The sequence below is a fragment of the Rhinolophus sinicus genome, linkage group LG01 (assembly GCF_036562045.2).
Source record: "Rhinolophus sinicus isolate RSC01 linkage group LG01, ASM3656204v1, whole genome shotgun sequence".
Taxonomy (NCBI): Eukaryota; Metazoa; Chordata; class Mammalia; order Chiroptera; family Rhinolophidae; genus Rhinolophus; species Rhinolophus sinicus.
Window position 1 is genome coordinate 109,090,629 of NC_133751.1, and position 16,329 is coordinate 109,106,957.

General features: G+C 56.5%; 1 protein-coding gene across 30 annotated transcripts in view; it reads right to left on the reverse strand.

The window, feature by feature from the left end:
* Positions 1-1,802: 1,802 nt before the first annotated feature.
* The window catches only part of BIN1 (bridging integrator 1), a 51,846-nt gene continuing 37,319 nt past the window's right edge, over positions 1,803-16,329 (reverse strand). For 3 of the 30 annotated variants that reach the window (XM_019717960.2, XM_019717965.2, XM_019717964.2), the window contains 11 exons: positions 15,173-15,255; positions 13,675-13,728; positions 12,011-12,158; positions 10,552-10,680; positions 7,433-7,540; positions 6,889-6,912; positions 5,893-6,000; positions 5,025-5,114; positions 4,674-4,784; positions 4,250-4,351; positions 1,803-2,452 (listed from right to left, as the gene is read on the reverse strand). In XM_019717960.2, the coding sequence (XP_019573519.2) occupies positions 2,345-2,452; positions 4,250-4,351; positions 4,674-4,784; positions 5,025-5,114; positions 5,893-6,000; positions 6,889-6,912; positions 7,433-7,540; positions 10,552-10,680; positions 12,011-12,158; positions 13,675-13,728; positions 15,173-15,255 (1,065 nt within the window). In that variant the 3' untranslated portion in view covers positions 1,803-2,344. The remainder of the gene's footprint in view (positions 2,453-4,249; positions 4,352-4,673; positions 4,785-5,024; positions 5,115-5,892; positions 6,001-6,888; positions 6,913-7,432; positions 7,541-10,551; positions 10,681-12,010; positions 12,159-13,674; positions 13,729-15,172; positions 15,256-16,329) is intronic. The other 27 variants (XM_019717963.2, XM_019717967.2, XM_019717973.2 and 24 more) reach the window with 24 other exon arrangements.

The following is a 16,329-nucleotide window of genomic DNA, read 5'->3' on the forward strand; positions in this document are numbered from 1 at the left end:
ATTTATACAGACATGGTGGTGTCCCCTGCCTGGCCACACGTCTCCAAATGGCTGAGGAAAGCTACACTACCTATCCTGTTACCAGTGGTGGGACAGCTTCTGGGACATGCAGGTGGTGAGGGGCAGGGAGGTCAGATGGATATTTCTCCTTGAACATGGATTACGTTCCCTGGTCACACACAGATCTTCTTGAAGTCAGCCCTAGATGGACTGGATGGAGTACGTACACTCACAGACCTACTTGTAGTCTCTACCTGGTCCTGATTGGAGCTATTAGAATCCATCCCCTCTTCTCCTTGGAAGCCATACCCCAATTTTTGTTCAGGTTTCTACCCTCCCCGACCCAGCCCAGCCCCACCTCCAGCTCTAGATCTTGTGTTGAGCCAGTTCAGAGGTCCCACCCCTGGCCACAGCAACTGCTTCAGCACTGGGGACCTTATTCAGTTCAGGCCAGTGAGGCCAAGATTTGCCGGGGTCTTTGGGGAAGGAAATTCCCTGCCCCTCTGTGGAAGTCTGCTCTGCACCATGCAGTGTGCAGACGTCAAACCCGGGACCATTAGGGACCCAACTCAAAGACAAAGCCAACACCCATAGGGCAGTGGGCGTAAGAGCATGGTGCAGGGGCTGGGCTGCAGCCTGAGTGGCCACCCACCTGGACAGCAAGGATGCCCAATCAAGGTTTGCAAATGAAACCAATATTCGGTCACATGCCTGCACAGAACCTGGTGCTTGGGGGTAGGTGGAGCTAGGGTGTGAACACCTAACTTCCCAGAGGCAGAGCTGAGGGTCCCCAGGCCTGTGGGACCAAGAGAAGCAATGCTTCTGTTACCAAATCCAATGAAGGACGAGGAGCAAGAGGCCAGCCACAGGCTGGACAGCGTCCGAGGTGCTGTGGAGGGTCTTGGGAGCTGGCAGGAGGAGAACAGAGCGTTCCCTGACAGGGGATGGGGACTACTGAGACATGCTGGCCACTGTGCAGACTATGGCCTTGGGCACAGAAATGGAGAGGCCGTAAGTACTGACAAGGTGCTGCCAGACTGAATGAATTCTCTTGGATGGACAACTTGGTCGCGTCTCAACTCCCAGGCCCTCAGCACAACTCAGGCTTTAGGCTGGCTGCTTACTCACTTTGAGCAGGGTTACTGTGCCCAGCCACCCTGCCTCTGGGTGCTGTCCCAGCAGGGCCGGTTCCCACCTCCTGCAGGGAGTTCCCTACAAGCCCCAGCCTGTGACACTTGATGTTGGGAAGGGAGGCAAGTGGCACAAAGAGGGAGAAGCTGGGCAGCTTCCTGGCACACTCTCAGGTCTTCCTCATGTGTCTGGGCCAATTGCTCAAGTTCAGACCCATCCCACCACTCACCTGCAAGCCACCAAATCTCCTTGGGCCTCAGTTTCCTCAGTGACATGGAGTCCTGGCACCTGACCCCCAAGTTCTCACACATATTAAATCATGTCACTTAGAGCAGCACCTAACGGACTTCTTGGCATAGAGCTGGCTCTTCAAGCCCCTTGTCTTACCTTGCTATCCCCATCATCTGCAACCCAACCAACCACCGGTAAAAAATGTCAGAGGATGAGCTGAAGCCCTGTTGGCTCTGGGCCCAGCTTATCTCAAAAGTAAGTGGTGGTCATGCAGCTGATGAGGGCACTGCCAAGCATCGAGCCTCTTGCCCTCTTGCCCAGCAGCACTTGCTGGGGCAGAGGTCCTGCAGGGGTGGACTGTCCTGGTAGAAAAGCCACAGATAATCAGTTACAATGCACAGCAGACAGGAATGGAGGGAGAAAAATAAATGAACACACAATTTCTGAGAGCTTTTGTCAGCTTTTTTGTTTCATTTTGTTTTAAACACTAAGATTTATTTTCAAACAGCACACAGACGGTCTGCGGGGCAGGGCCAGGCCAGATGGTTATCTGGGTCCAAGATGTATGGAGAGATTGGACCCCACCCACAGCAGCTGCCAGGAAAGGATGACCCTTGCCCACATGGCACAACCGAAGCTTCAGGCAAGCACGGTGGCTCTGCAGCCCCCAGGTCCCGCCCTGCAGCCAGGCACACAAGCGGCAGCAGACACCCAGAGGGTGTGGGCAGGGATGGGGGCAGCTAGGAACTCAACTAGGGGACACAGCAGCTTCAGGAACATAGGTGATTCCACCAGACTTGCCCAAACCAGGCTCTTTGGAAAACAACCGAATCTGTGGGAGAACACCTCTTGGCTTAGGTCTCTCCTCTCAATTTCCCTTTGCTTTCCAAAAGTTTAAAAACGAAAACAGAAAAAAAAAAACACACATTTTTCAGGAAAAGGTGTTCTTCACATGCCCGGAAAGCTGCACCAGCCTCTGCTCTCACTGAACCCTCTCAGTGAAGTTCTCGGGGAAGACACCCCGGCATTTCTCCAGCTCCTTGTGCTGGTTCCAGTCACTCTCCTTCACGCCCATGAGCCAGCCTTCATCCTAGGGGGAGGGGGGGGAGCACCCAGGTAGAATAGAGACGGGGAAGGAGGGCACTTGGACTCTACTAGGTATGCACCTCACTGGGGATCTGCTGAGAGGATGTTCCTTCCTCTGCCTATTCATCTCCTCTAGCCTGTCACACTCCCTCAAAGAACACCCTCCAGGTAGCATTCCCTGCTAATCTCCCCAGACCCAAACCCAACTGCCCCAGGAGCTACCTGCCCTTCAGCAGGTGGTGGATTTAACTCTTTGTCATTTGGCCAGTCCTCTTCACTCTGGAAAAGCAGTTTGACTGCTGCACCTGGTCTGTATGTGCCTGAACAACTCTCTCAATCCCAGCCTAAGAGTGCCCACAGAGGACACATCACTGAAGAGGATATCACCTGTCCTTCCAGACTTCGACAAACTATTCCAGAAAGTTCTGCTGAGCGTTGACCAGTCAAAAGCTTGTAGAGTGACTTGAGGCTGCCCCACCAAGCCCTCCAACTCAAGCTGCATCTTTGCCCTAATCCTGACCCCTCCCAGGAATCATGACAACCTCCCCGGCCCCAGATTGTGACCTCGAGCCTGCAGGAGCCATACACCTGGCCTAGAGCTGAGGCCTTCGCTGCCCTTGCAGCTGAGCTAAGCCTGGGACCCACCTAGGTTTTTGTTGTTTCATTCTGCATCCTTACCTGCCTTGTCACAGACCCTTCATATGTCCTATACTAAGCCACTTCAACCCACCCCAGATGACTCCCGCTATGGGCTGGGGGCCAGGATTCTGCTTCTGAAAACCCCACCCAGCCCAGGGCTGGCCCCTAGGGAAATCAGTGGAGCTATGAAGGTCTAAGAGAATCAGCTGACTCGGCACCAGGCCCAGGAAATCCTTGTTATTCCAACCTGCCAGCTCAGTGTGACCTCAGGAAGTAACTGGTGCCCTCACTCCCAGCCCAGGACCCCCACCCATGTTGGCCTCACCCTAAACCCAGCCCTCCTCCTACCCTCAGCCACCCTGACAAACCCCATGATGTGTTAAGTAAATGGGTCAGAGTCGGACCAGGACTCCTATGTACTGTGGCATCACTCGGACACCAGCATGGGCACCCCCACCTCACAAAGGCTCACTCGATCTCCACAGTGAAATTCCTGCTGAGGGGTCACAGCTACCTGCATAGAGCGGCCTGTCCCAACCTAGAAGATGCATCCTGCACCAGCCCCAGGCCCGAGGGGGCCACTCTGAGGAGATTAATGAACAAGGAGAAGCCATAGCAGGAGAAGATTCTGGGAGCATCTGGGGTGAGAAACAGCCGGAGCTCAGGGGTCCTGCGGAAGACCACACACTGTCCCTGTGGGTCCTGTGTGGACAGGTGCAGGGACAGCCTGGAAGGGGCACCTTAGTGGCAGTGAGCAGAGCAGGAGGGTTCATGGAGGGGTGGTCAGGGACCCCCTCCTGGGAGGAGGGATACTTCGGGGCAGGGAAGGGAGAAATGGAGAAACATACACAAATGAGAGAAAGGCAGACAGAGCTGAGGAAAGGAGGAAGCTGAAAGAAGGAAGCACATGGAGTTCAAGGAAGAAAGAGAGGGAAGAGAGAGGAGACAGAGACAGGGAGACAGCAACAGAGGAGGGGAGGATGTGACAACAGGGGAAAATGGCTGAAGAAAAGAGAGAGGGAAAGGACAGAACTAAGGGAGGAAGGGAGGAGAGCAATGGATGAGGAGAGAAAAGGACAGAAAGGAGGAACAGGGGAGAAGCCAGGCTGGTTCCCAGTGGGTAGGCTCCACACAGCTGCCGTGGTGCAAACCTGGGCCTCACCTGCTCCTCAGGGTTCTGGAAGGGGATCACCAGCACCACGTCCCCAGCCTTGAGCTGCAGCTCGTCTGTGTCGGTGGCCGTGTAGTCATGCTGGGCCTGCACCTGCAGAGGGTGGGGAGAGCTCGACACCCCTTCCCTCAAAGTCCCTTTGTCCCACCTGCAACCCTGTAAAGTGTGCCTGGCCTCAGGGTGGTTTTGGTGTGATGTGGCAACATGATGACCAGGAGCGCATGGAAGCAGCAGGAAAAGGCCTAGACACTGCCTTGCCCGACAAGTAGCAGGGAATGTAGGGGCAGGCCGACTCTGGACCAACCACGCAGCCACTGGGGCTCAGCGTGCACACCTGTAAAGGGGGTGATCCCACACCCAGGGCACCATTGGGCGGTGGCAGTTAGAGGTGGTGGGATCAGTAGCCTGGGCTCACCTTGAACATGAACCCTGGGGGCAGGTCCAAGCGTGCAGCCCCACTGCTGCCCTCCACAGTGCCGTTCACAGCTGCTGAGAAGGTCTCCACCACAACGGCAGGCAGAGAGCTCTGGGAGGGAGCACAGGTCAGTATAAGAAGGAGGTGGGCCCAGGAGGGCAGAGGGTACAAGCAGGGGAAGTGGGTGTATGAGCCTGATGCCAGCCCAGCCCGCCTCCATCTCCTCAATAGGAACTGCGACCTGGACAGAGCAAGGACAACAGGCAAGACATGGGGCTGGGAGCCGCAGGCAGACAGATGGACAGACAGACAGCAGGGAGGGAAGAGAGGGGCCTGGTCCCTGGGTCTTACAGAGGCTGCTTCACTTGCTGCCGTCTCCCCAGGCTCCAGGGCTCCAGCCGCAGGTTGGGTCCCACCTGCCACCTCCGAGGCGTCAGTTGGCTGCAACATAAATGCCGGCATGGGGTCAGACACAGGGTGGGGGCGATGCCACCAGGACAAGCAAAGGGGCCACACAGGGCAGCACCGAGTGGATCCCTAGAGGAGGGGTGAGGTCCTGGGTATGGGGAGTGGCTCGAAAAGGTACTGGCAGCTACAAGGATGCCGAGTGGCATGCAGTGAAAAACCCAGCACAGGCCCCTGGGCGCCACTGCTGACCCTCTCACAGGTTCACTCCTCAGTTTCCCTGAACCCACCCGGCCAGCCTGCCCCTCACAGGTTGCTCCCGGAAGAGGACAAAGCACAGGCTGGGCACCGAGATGGGACCCTGAGCAAGATACAGTGGATGCTACCTGGCTATAGTCAGGCTGCCCTAGGGCCACACTGACACTCAGCCAGTTCCGAGCTCTGGGAACAGTCCCTCAACCTTCCTAGCTCCCCTTTCCTCTGTAAGAGGAGGAAATGTCTAGTGTAAGGTAAAGATTAAACGAGAAAATTCTGGAAAGTTCCCACCATAAACCCATTTCTCCCTCTCACTGTGGAAGGCCTAAGCTAAGAGGATGGGGCAGGGATGGTGAGGGGGAGATGGGCTGCTCTGACCCCAGCCACCCCTAGCACAACTGGTAAGCCCCATCCTGGGGCTTCCTGGCTCATGGCCGCAGCCTCAGCCTCAGGCATACAGTGGCCTTGTCCATCCTGTCCATACCCTCCTCTGGGCTCTTCCTCCATGCCATGTACCCATATATGGGGGACAATGGGGAGCTGGCAGGTGGGCACTTACTTGGGCAGGCCCCAGCTCAGCCATCTGGCTGGGCCAGGCCACAGCAAAGGTGCCCTCAGCAGCACTGGGCTCCCTGGAAAGTAAGCTGCCCGCTGGACTCTCTGTGGACTGGTGACAGCCACCAGGGAGGACAGGGTGGGAGGGCAGGAGGCGAGGGGGAGAAGGTGTTGAGCAGGGCACGAGACAGAAGAAGACAGGCATGAGCCGCCAGTGTTGGCAGAGGGGAGACTGGTGCCTGCGGCAAGCAGCCTGGCCAGAGCCCAGTGGAGAACACACACAGACCCCGAATGGACACCTATTCCCACCTCGTCGCTCCTGTCACCACCAAGCTGTGTGTGCCACACACAGCTCAGCACCCATTGAAATCCACTTGTCAAAACGGTTCTGCCCACTCTCAGGCCTCCCCCAGAGTGAAACACTGTGGAGCTTTCCGGGCTCCCAGGACTTTCACACATGTCCCTGCTCCTACAGGAACTGTCACCAGTTATTGGGCAAGTCCCATGCCCTCCCTGAAGCTCCATACCCCAGCTACTAAGTTATGATGACAACTTCTCGGCCTCAGCAGGCCCTGCTCATATAACGGTACTTGGCCTCAGCTTGCCTTTCCTTACCCTCCTCCTGTCCCCACAGTCCCCTGATGCCACTGTGCAGCCCCTGCAAACAGGAAGCTCCTCAAAGGCAAGGACCCTCGACTCCTGCCCGTAGGCCAGAGCCTAGCATGAGGACACTATGTCCATCCTGGGGGACCAGCTGGTCACTGTCTAGGGCCACTCACAGACCCTGACAACTAGGCCATACTGAGGAGGACTCCCTTCTCAGGCTAAACCAAGGAGCTCTTTCCCACAGGGCCTGGCCAGGGGCACGGTGCCCCCACAGAAGGGAAGCAGCTGTGGTCAGCCACTGAGCATGTGAGCATGGCCGGGTGCATACCTAAGTGCAGAACCAGGGGGGCGGGCCCAGGACCCCAGGGACAGGCACAGAGCAAACATGGCTTACCTCCCAGAAGTCCCATGGGACTGGCTGAGCGCAGCAGAGGGAGAAGGACAGAGTTAGCACAGAAGTTAGAGACGGGGCAGGCAAGCAGTCCCCAGTGAACCCCACCCCATGCCCACCTAGGGTCCTTGAGCCCAGAAGGCACAGGGCAGCCCAGGTCCAGACTCTAATGTCCCTGAGGGGTGAGTCATAGACACCTCTCAGGGGCTGCAACCCCAGGCTAGGAAGTACCCAAATACAGGGCTGCTGCCAGGTGAGGGGCAGGGGCCTGGGATAGACTGTACATGGCTAGGTGAGTATCCAGCTGACCCTCCTCCTGAGGATCCTCTCACCAGCCTCTGTTTGCTCTCTTCCTTTCCCCCATGGTCAGGACCAGAGGAGGTTACAAGAGCTGGGGGCCAGAGTGTGAATGGGAGGAGAGCCTGGTGACCCCAGGACCCCCAAAGGCCCTGGCCTACATGGGCTCATACGGCTAGTGGGCAGACAAGAACCCAAGGCCCAGTGGCCTGGAGGCCAGTGGGCCCATGGGTGGTAGACTCTGACCAACCTGACCAGTGGGCGTGGGCACCTTCACGGGGCTCACCGCAGGCGGGAGGGGGTCAAAATCCAGGTCCAGCAGACTGGCCTGCTCCGAGAAAGGCCCTGGGGCCTCAAACTTGGCAGCAGAGGCAAAGGAGGAAGGCAGTTAGTGACAGGCAGGGGGCACTTGACACAGGCACACATAGCAGGTGCTCACACTCAGGGACACGTGCACCTCACACACAAAGCAGTGCCACCCACGCCAGACACCTGAGCACGTACTCCCACCCACACAGGGCTAGCACCTGCCTCAGTCATCGGCAACAGGCCAACTACCAGCCAGAGCAACGCAAAGCCCCAGAATCTCTTGTCTGTCTCCATCCTACAGGCTGGCACAGGCCTCCAGGTGACCGTACTTCTTTCAGCTCCCTGCACCACAAACTCCAAGACCCTGCCACAACCCCTAGAAGCAGCACAGGCCACAGACTGAGCTGGACAAGACCACACTGGTCCACATGACCCAGAGGGCTCCTAGGACAGGCACTGGCTTCCCCTCACTACCCGATACAGACAGGTCATCCTGTGGTGACACCCATCCACCAGCCAGCTCCAGGGAGCGAGAACAGGGCTAAGCCAGCCACATTGCCTAGGAGCCCAATCGAAAAGGTGAGGTCCCCAATACCTGTGGCACCTGTGTTCAAACTAAGATCTTACCCCAGCCACCTCCGAGATTCCCATTCAGTGGGTCTGGGTGCAGCTCAGGAACGTGCACGTGACAGGCACAGCCCGAAGCAACTGGGACATGGTGGCCCCACTCACATTGGGAGAGTCAACCCCACAGCAAGCTGGCCTCACAATCGTGGGAGAAAGGGTATTTCCCAGAGCCACCTACAGAGAGCCAGCTCAGCACCAGCGGGTACCGAGAGGACATGCTGCCCTCCTGGGAGGAGGGGCTTGCTCAACTGTGGCCTCCATCTGGTATGTGGAGTCTCCCTTTGGGGACCAAGGAGGACTTTGCCCAGGTCCAAGAGAAGAGGGAGCTGGCTCAGCCCAGGTCCTCCTCCCCCACTGTCACCCAGTACTGAGAGGGCCATAATGTCCCGAAGCCCAGGCCAGCCCAGCTCCACTTGCTCTTGATGGGCACTCAGCAATTACAACAAGTGCCCTCCAGCCTTCATCCCCCCAAGGCCCTCCATCAAGGACCCGAGACCTCGGAGAGTGGGGAGGGGCTCCCCAGAGGGGGCTTGCATAGCTGAGGTGAGACCTACCAGGAGAGACCCAAGACTCTCAGTCCTGAGAACACTTGATGCCAGCTGTCCTACAGCTTAGGAGACAAAGCATCTATGTGGGGCCAAGCTACAGAGCTCAAAGAGCCCAGGCCACATGGACTCACTCCCTGGACAGGAGCCCTGGTCCCCAAGCCCCTACCCCAGACTCACCCTATCCACTAACTTTTCTTGAGGTCAAGCCCTGTCCAATGAGCCTGGGGGAGAAGTCAGTGTTCTGTCAGTGACAATTCTGCTGTCTCTAGGGGAACACATGCCTAGGCACCCTAGGTGCACAGCCTCTAGGAGCCCTCCCACCCGCTGGCTGGTAGCCTCTCTCCCCCAAGTAGCTCCATCACCCTCCCTTTCTCAGAAGTCAGCCAGGCCCAGACAGCTGCCCCTTTATGCTCCAAGGGGACACAGTCATCAGGCCAAAAGGCTGACCATGTAGTCCGTAGCCCCTCTTCCAGCAGGTAGCCTCCCCACCACGCAGGCTTGGGGCTGTCCTGGGCACAGCGATGAAGGCTACTCACCACAGCCCTGCAGAGCAGCCCTGTCAGCACAGCTTCGGGAAGACGACCGGCCCACCCTAGCCCCAGGTCCCAGCACCCAAAGTGAACACTCTCCACTCCTGTCAGGCAGAGACCTGGTTTCCTTCAGTGGGCAGGGAAGAGGGCAGCAAAGGAAGCATGCGGTGAGCATGTAGACGGACAGCTCAAGGAGGGCGGTCTCGCTGCAGGGCAGGCCCACAGGCTCCTGCCCTGCTCCACGGGCATAGCCCCTTCGCAGAAGGTGACAGAAAACTGAAGGGCGTGCAGGTAAGTGCGGGCACCAGCCCCTGGTCAGGGCTCACTAGCACTCGGGTCCCTCAGACTACAAGCATCCCAGGGCCACGCTGTCCTGGAGGTCTCACCACCCATCTCCCCAGTGCTCCAGGAGTGCCCCGGGCCAGCCTCAGCCACCTCTGCACACAGGCTCCCATGCTTCCTGGGCCCCCGAGGCAGGGCATCACCCCTCACACACCTAGTACTCTGTGCTGACCCAAAGTCCTCCCGTGGGTCCTTCTTAGCAGGGACCACTGTCCTCACCTCCCAACCATCTCTCCCTCTACACTCACACCTTCTGGCCCTGCCCCTTCCATCCAGGCCCCAGCTTGTGCTAAGGAGTCAGAGCCCAGAACACCCCTGGTGGGGCAACCCTATATCTGCACCCCAACACCGGCTCACCCCGGCCTGGGATTAGCCACCCCAACAAGAGGCCAAACCCTCTGTGTAAAGGGCCTGGCCAGGAGGCTTAGAAACCAGGCTTGGAGCACTCAGCACACTGTGGCCTCTGCGAGTTGATCTAACAGTGTCGGCCCATTTCAGTGCCACTAGTGACCTTCCTTGCTTGGCCATCCTTTGTCCCTCTGTGAATGGGCATTCCATGTCTTCTTAGGGCATTTATGAACACACTGAACTCCAGAAGTTCCTAAGCCCGTCTCTTGGCCCTCCTGGCATACACACAAGCCACTATCTCTGCTTGTAGCCACCTGGAAAATGTCACCTGCTCCAGGAAGCCTTCCCTGACTGGCCCAGGTCCTCCATGCTCCCTGCCCCTTTTGGCCATACCATCCATGCAAACGTGAGGCTGTTGCTAAGCTGACTATCTCCACTAGAACCATTAGCCTATGTCCCTGTGTCTGGCCACATTACATGATCAGAGACGGATGAGGGATGACGGATGAAGGGATGAACCGATGAGTGAGAGGAAGGCTCAGGGCCAATCTCTCCAGTCAGATTCCCGACTCTTGAGGCAGAGGCACAGGGCGTGGGATGGAGGGAAAGGCATGCCCCAAGAGAGCAAGAGGAGGAGAGAGTTGGGCCGCGTGGCCGCGGCTGACCTGGGAGGGGGTGGTCACGCTGATCTCAGGGACAAACGTGTCATCAAACAGGCTGAGGATCTGTTCCTGCTTGATCTCCTTGGATGGGGTGTGTTTGGGAGGCGGAGGGACTGGTGGGCCTTTCCGGAGCTGTGGGTCGGCAGCGGGTGAGGGGCCACACAGGGAGGCACAGTGGAGCGTGGGGGTTGGGGGAGACAGAGACAAAGCCACGTTAGTCACACCGCAGGCCATCGCCCCACCCAGGCAACTGAGGAAGATGAAGCAAAAAGAGTCACTGCTCCCCAAGACACAGACAGCAGAACCATGGCCACCCCTGGAAGGGGACCAAGGCAGGAGCTCCAGAAATGCTGTGCAGAGAGAAGGAAAAAAAGAGAGGGGAGAGAGGGGGAGGGAAAGAGGTGAGAGAACAGAACAGAAGAGGAAAGAAGGGGACGGCCATAAGAGGGCTCACCGCGTGGTGAGAGGCTGAGGACAGCCAGCACCCAGCCTCCTCTCCGGCCCCCACTCCCCTGCACACCCAGGCCTCGTCACATCCCCCTGGAGGGACAGTCACCTGTGGAGGCCAGCACAGAGCCAGAGCCCAGGAGGCCGAGGGAAGATGGCCGCACACCTGCACACTTGGGTGGACCTCAGGCAAGTCACACAACCACTCCGAAGCCTGCATTTCCTCATTTGTCAAGCTGGGGTGATAAAAGCATCTGCCTCATGGGGTTGTTGTGAGGAGTCAATGAATAAACATATGGGAAGTGCTGACACAGTATCCGGCCCAGAGTAAGTGTGGGCTCTTGTCACTGTTCTTAACATCTTTGTCCTAATCAGCTGACAAACAGGGTGATGGCCTAAAACCAACAGAGTTGCTGCCAGGAGCAGGAAGGCCAGGGCAGCCTAACAAGGCTCGCTCAGGGCTGACGAGGACCGCGCCTCTTCCCCGCTCCCAGCTCCTGGGGATGCTGCAGAAACCCAGAGAAACCTGGTAGGGCTGAGGCCATGCTTCTCTAGGAGGGGCCAGCCTGGAAACCCTGAGCCCATCCCCTTTCCTGCCTCACACTCCCCTCACTGAGCCCTGGCTCTGGCTGTCCCTCTAAGAGTCCTGCATGAGAGGGAAGGTGAAGACAGGGGCTGAGGGCCCAAGCCTGTGTCTCAGTTGCAAAGGAAGATGGACGAAGTCAAGCCACCCAAAAGCCAGGGGGGAAAGAAAGGGAGGGCGCTGCAACAGGAAAGGGAGACACTTCAGGAGGAAAAGACAGTTACAGATGCCCCTGAAAGGGGCCAGGGCCACTGAGGAGAGACTGGGCCGTGCAGGATATGAGGGAGACTGACATCCAGGCTCGGTCCCCACTGGGCAAAGCCTCTGGCTCCAGGCTTGTCTAGGTCTGGGCAGGAGACATGGGGAGTGACAGCAAAGCAGAAAGAAGAGCAAGAAGGGGTGGGGGACAGGCCACCGAGATACAGTGCCTACCTGAGATGGGGACTTGGGGAGGGCAGCCCCAGGGGTGGCAGCGCTGGCCAGCTCGGGTTCATGGTTGACTCTGATCTCAGGCGTGGCAGCAGGGGAGCCGTCTGGTGGAGGTGAAGGGCTCTTGTTCCCTTTTGCAGGGGTGTTGTCACTGTGGAGGCAATACAGGAGGGAGCAGTGGAGGGAGGTCCAGGCATCTGGGAAAATGTGTACTCACAGGTGTGCGTGTGACAGGTGTGTGCATGTGTACACACCTAGGAGTCCATGTGTGACATGTGTGCACACGCACATGAGCATGTAGATCAGTGTATGAAACTAAGAAGTACCGCGTGTTCACATATTAGGTTGGTGCAAAAGTAACTGCGGTTTAAAAGGTTAAAAAAAACTGCAAAAACTGCAATTACTTTTGCACAAACCTAATACATTCACTGTGAAAATGGGATGCGTGCCCATGTGCATGAGAACGGGTGGAAACGAGACCACACATGCTGGCAGCAGGGGCCTGTCTTGGAGACAGTGACAGCACAGGGGGCATCTCTGAGCTAGAGGCCTGCGGTCCCCAGGGGAAGGGGAAGGCCCCCAAGAGCCACAGGCCTGCGTCGGTCTGGCCCTGGCAAAAGGCCCAGAGCTCCCCAGCAGGAGAAAGCCAGACGCCACGTGGCAGCCCCGCCTCAGCCTGAACACCAAAGGCCTCTTGGCTGCCGCTACCTGTACACCCACTCACATGCAAACGCCAAGCCCAGCCCCCGCCACACACACATACCACCCCCATCTGTAAGGTGCCATCACTGTCTCCAAGCCTTAGCTCCCACAGGCCCTTCCACAAACACATGGGAGTAGCTGGGGATGAAGGGTGAGGTCTCTAAGCCAGACAGTTCAGTACCGAACACCAGCAAAGGTATGCGTAAATCTCCACTGGGGTGCAAAGGGGTCAGAAAACAAACGCCTATATTTGTACTCACATAAAGAAACTGTAGGACAGCTAACCAAGATTGCCCACCAGCCATAGGTGGCTGTTTACATTTATACTTAAATAAAATTAAAAATTCAACTCCTCAGTCACACTGGCCAAATTCAAAGTGCTGGCGGCCACATGAGGCCAGTGGCCACTGTGTTGGGCAGGGTAGGTCTAGGATACAAAAGAAACTGGTAGCCACATCCCCTAGGGGAGGTAAGTCTAAATGGTGGACCAGACATGTGAGAGGCATTACTGGTACCTTCTTATCTTTATTGAAATTGTGTTTCATGGGATGTATTTGCCTCCTTAAAGAATATATATAAACGTAGTATACACACACGCATCATTTTAAAACCAACACCATGCTGCAGCAGCCCTCCCCAAGCCTCCCCAGGTCTCCTTTCTGGCGACATTCTCCACCTGTTACTGCTCCTAACCCAGCCACAGCCAGTGGGCACTCAGTGGTACAGAGAAGAAGGTGCCAACTGATCTCAGGCTGTCTGCCCACCACTCCCATCCAACAACCTACCTGCCCTGTCCTGCAGCACGCACACGACACAGTGCAGCCCTGCTCTGCCCTACCAGGCAGCACTACACACAGGAAGGTGAGTTAGGGGTTAGTGGCACCCTCAGAGCAGGGCACTAGACACATGCACAGGGGCCACCAGCCAGGGTGCTGGCCTTGACAACCCCACAATGCAGCACTCACTGCTGGTACCTGTTCTTCTTTCTGCGCAGCCGGGAGAACAGTTTAGTTTTCTTTCTGTAGGGATGGATGGGACGTGGAGGCCTTCATTTGGGGGAAATGCTGGATGTGGGGCTGGCCTGTCCACTTCCCTCATCAGCAACCCCTAACAAAATGGTGGGCCAAGGGGATAAAGCCTCCCCTAACACCGAGGGGCCTTGAAGAGGGCCTGACCCTGCCCTCGGGCCCCATCTAGGCCCCCGCTGCTCTTGCCATGCTACCAGGTGCCTTGGGGTGGTGCTGACAAAACTAGCAAAAGAGGCGACTGCCCCAAACAGGGCCTGGCGAGCTGCAGGGGAGACCGCTGGCATCACCCTGCCTGTGGTCCTCAGGAGCTCCAGGGGCCCAGAGTGCCAGGAAGGAGCGGGGTCATCTGGCCAGTATGGGTTCCTGGGAGGAGGCAGCCAGGATGCCGAATGGGCCACTTTGGTCTAAAGGAGGCTCACAAGCCTCCATGTCCCTCCCTATCCCATCAGACCAGCCCCTTTCCCACTGAATGTCCTTCTGAGCAACCTGCACTGCCCAGGACAGCCACCACTTGCCCTCTGCACATCCATCTTGGACGCTCCCACCATTACCTCCAGGCCAGGCAGAGCAGCACAAGGGGAGGCCGGGCCTCCCTGCAGTGACCTGGAAAATCATCTTTTGGCCTTTATTCTACCCCTGCTGCTCCTCAGCCCAGGGCACCCTGTTGGCCCCTCAGGGTCACACATATTTTATTTTCAGGGGAGAAGAGGGGCAATAATATTCATTGAATACCTTCTTAGTCCTAGGTAATAGCCCAATCACCCCAAGAAGCAGGTACAATCACCCCATTTTATAGACAAGGAAAGTGAGGATCCAGTGGTCTCCACATTGTGCTGCGATGGCCAGAAAGGAAGGGAAACCCCAGAATCACCATTGTTTCCCATGAACCACAGCCAGAGGGCAAGACCTTTCCCCTCCTCCCTCCTGCTTTCCCCTAAGGAAACAGGAATCTCCTGGGAGTGAGGCAGGAGGGGCCAGTGCTGGGCTGAGGGCAGGAACAAGGACACCCTTGGGTGTGTAGAATGCCGCCACCCTGAGACTTGGGCTTCCTGGGAGCAGGAGAGGAAAAAGGTGGTGCCACCCCCTGCTCTAAAAGGACTGCTCACTTTCCAGAAGGCTCCATGCCTGTGAATCACTTAGCTCCCCTCGCCCCGCAAAGCTGGGCAGGCACCCTGGCCACTCCTGCCCCACAGATGAAGAAGTGAGGCCCAGGTTCAGGGGCTGTGCAGACCGTGAGGGGTACCCGCTGACCTGGCAGCAAACAGGGGAGTAGGGGTGCCTTCACCGGCTCCTCTGAGCACAGGAAGGCCAAACCCATGAGACCATGAGAACGAGCTCGTCCCAGCCTTGCATGAGTCAGCAGGCAGCAGCAGCCCACCTCAGACCACACTTCCCACACCCACCCGCAGCCTAGAGAGCGGTGGGCATCACACACCTGGGCTGGGCCTTGACCGTGAATGTGTTGCTCCCGTGCTGCTTCTCCAGACTGACTAGCACGTCGTTCAGATTCTGGTTGAGCTGCAGACAGGACAGCAAGCAGATAGGGGCGCCTCTGGGGCCACCAAACAGCCATTCTCCCCATAACATCCCTGCTTCTCCCCTACTCTAACCCCTTCCCTGCACCTTTGCCCCCTACTAGAGACTAGCTCTTCTGTCACCGTGAGTAGTAGCTGGGAACCAGCTCACCAAACCCAGAAAAACCGAGGGGAATATGGAAGAAATGAGCTGTACTGATAACAACAGTTACTGTTTCTGAAAACCATCTTCTCTTTTCTTTCTATTTGTAGGGATTTCCTAAAATGCCACGTAGAACATGCACTGTTTTTAAACTTTTTTTTAACTGTTTCTGCACTAACTGTTGATTCTAATTGTTAAGATCATTTGGCCAAGATTCTTTCAGCCACACTACAACTCCAGAGAACTCACCAAAAGCACAGGCAAGAGAAGAGGGTTTGTCCCATTCTCATTACTGAGAATATTTCCCTCTTTGTTCTGGCTACCAGGAAACTCAGAGATGAATTTTCCTCCTACTTTACATGTTTTCTTCCCCAAATCATCTTTCTGTCTGTTTTTAATTTTTTCCTAAGTTGTCTCAAGTCTTTGAAGGAAAGAAGGAAAAGAAGGAAGGAAAGGGATGGCCTAAAAAGGCAGGAAATCATACTCAGGGCGGTGACTCAGGAGAGGCTCCAAGCTTGCTTTTTTTCCTCCTGCCCTGGGCCTGGAACCCACTACCATCACTTCACTCCTCTGGGCCAAAGAGACAGAGTCAGACCCACCCACTTCACAGAGAGAAGAAGCTGCCAATACTAGGTTTCTCCAACTCAGCTTTGCAGTTTAACTGTCAGTTACATTAAAATGAAAATGATATAACATAGGAACTTAAGCTAATCAAACGCTTTCTTACACCAGATTCTGGCAGATAAAGCAGATCTGTTTCAACGTCTTATAACATATGAAAGAACATTAAAAATTGAGAAAATTCTAGCAATTTACTTATTATTTGCCTAAAAATTGGGAAGCCATCACCATTTTCTGACACTGAGCTCCCTGGACCAAAGTTGCCTGAGAATATGTTCATAGTTTGAGGGGGGC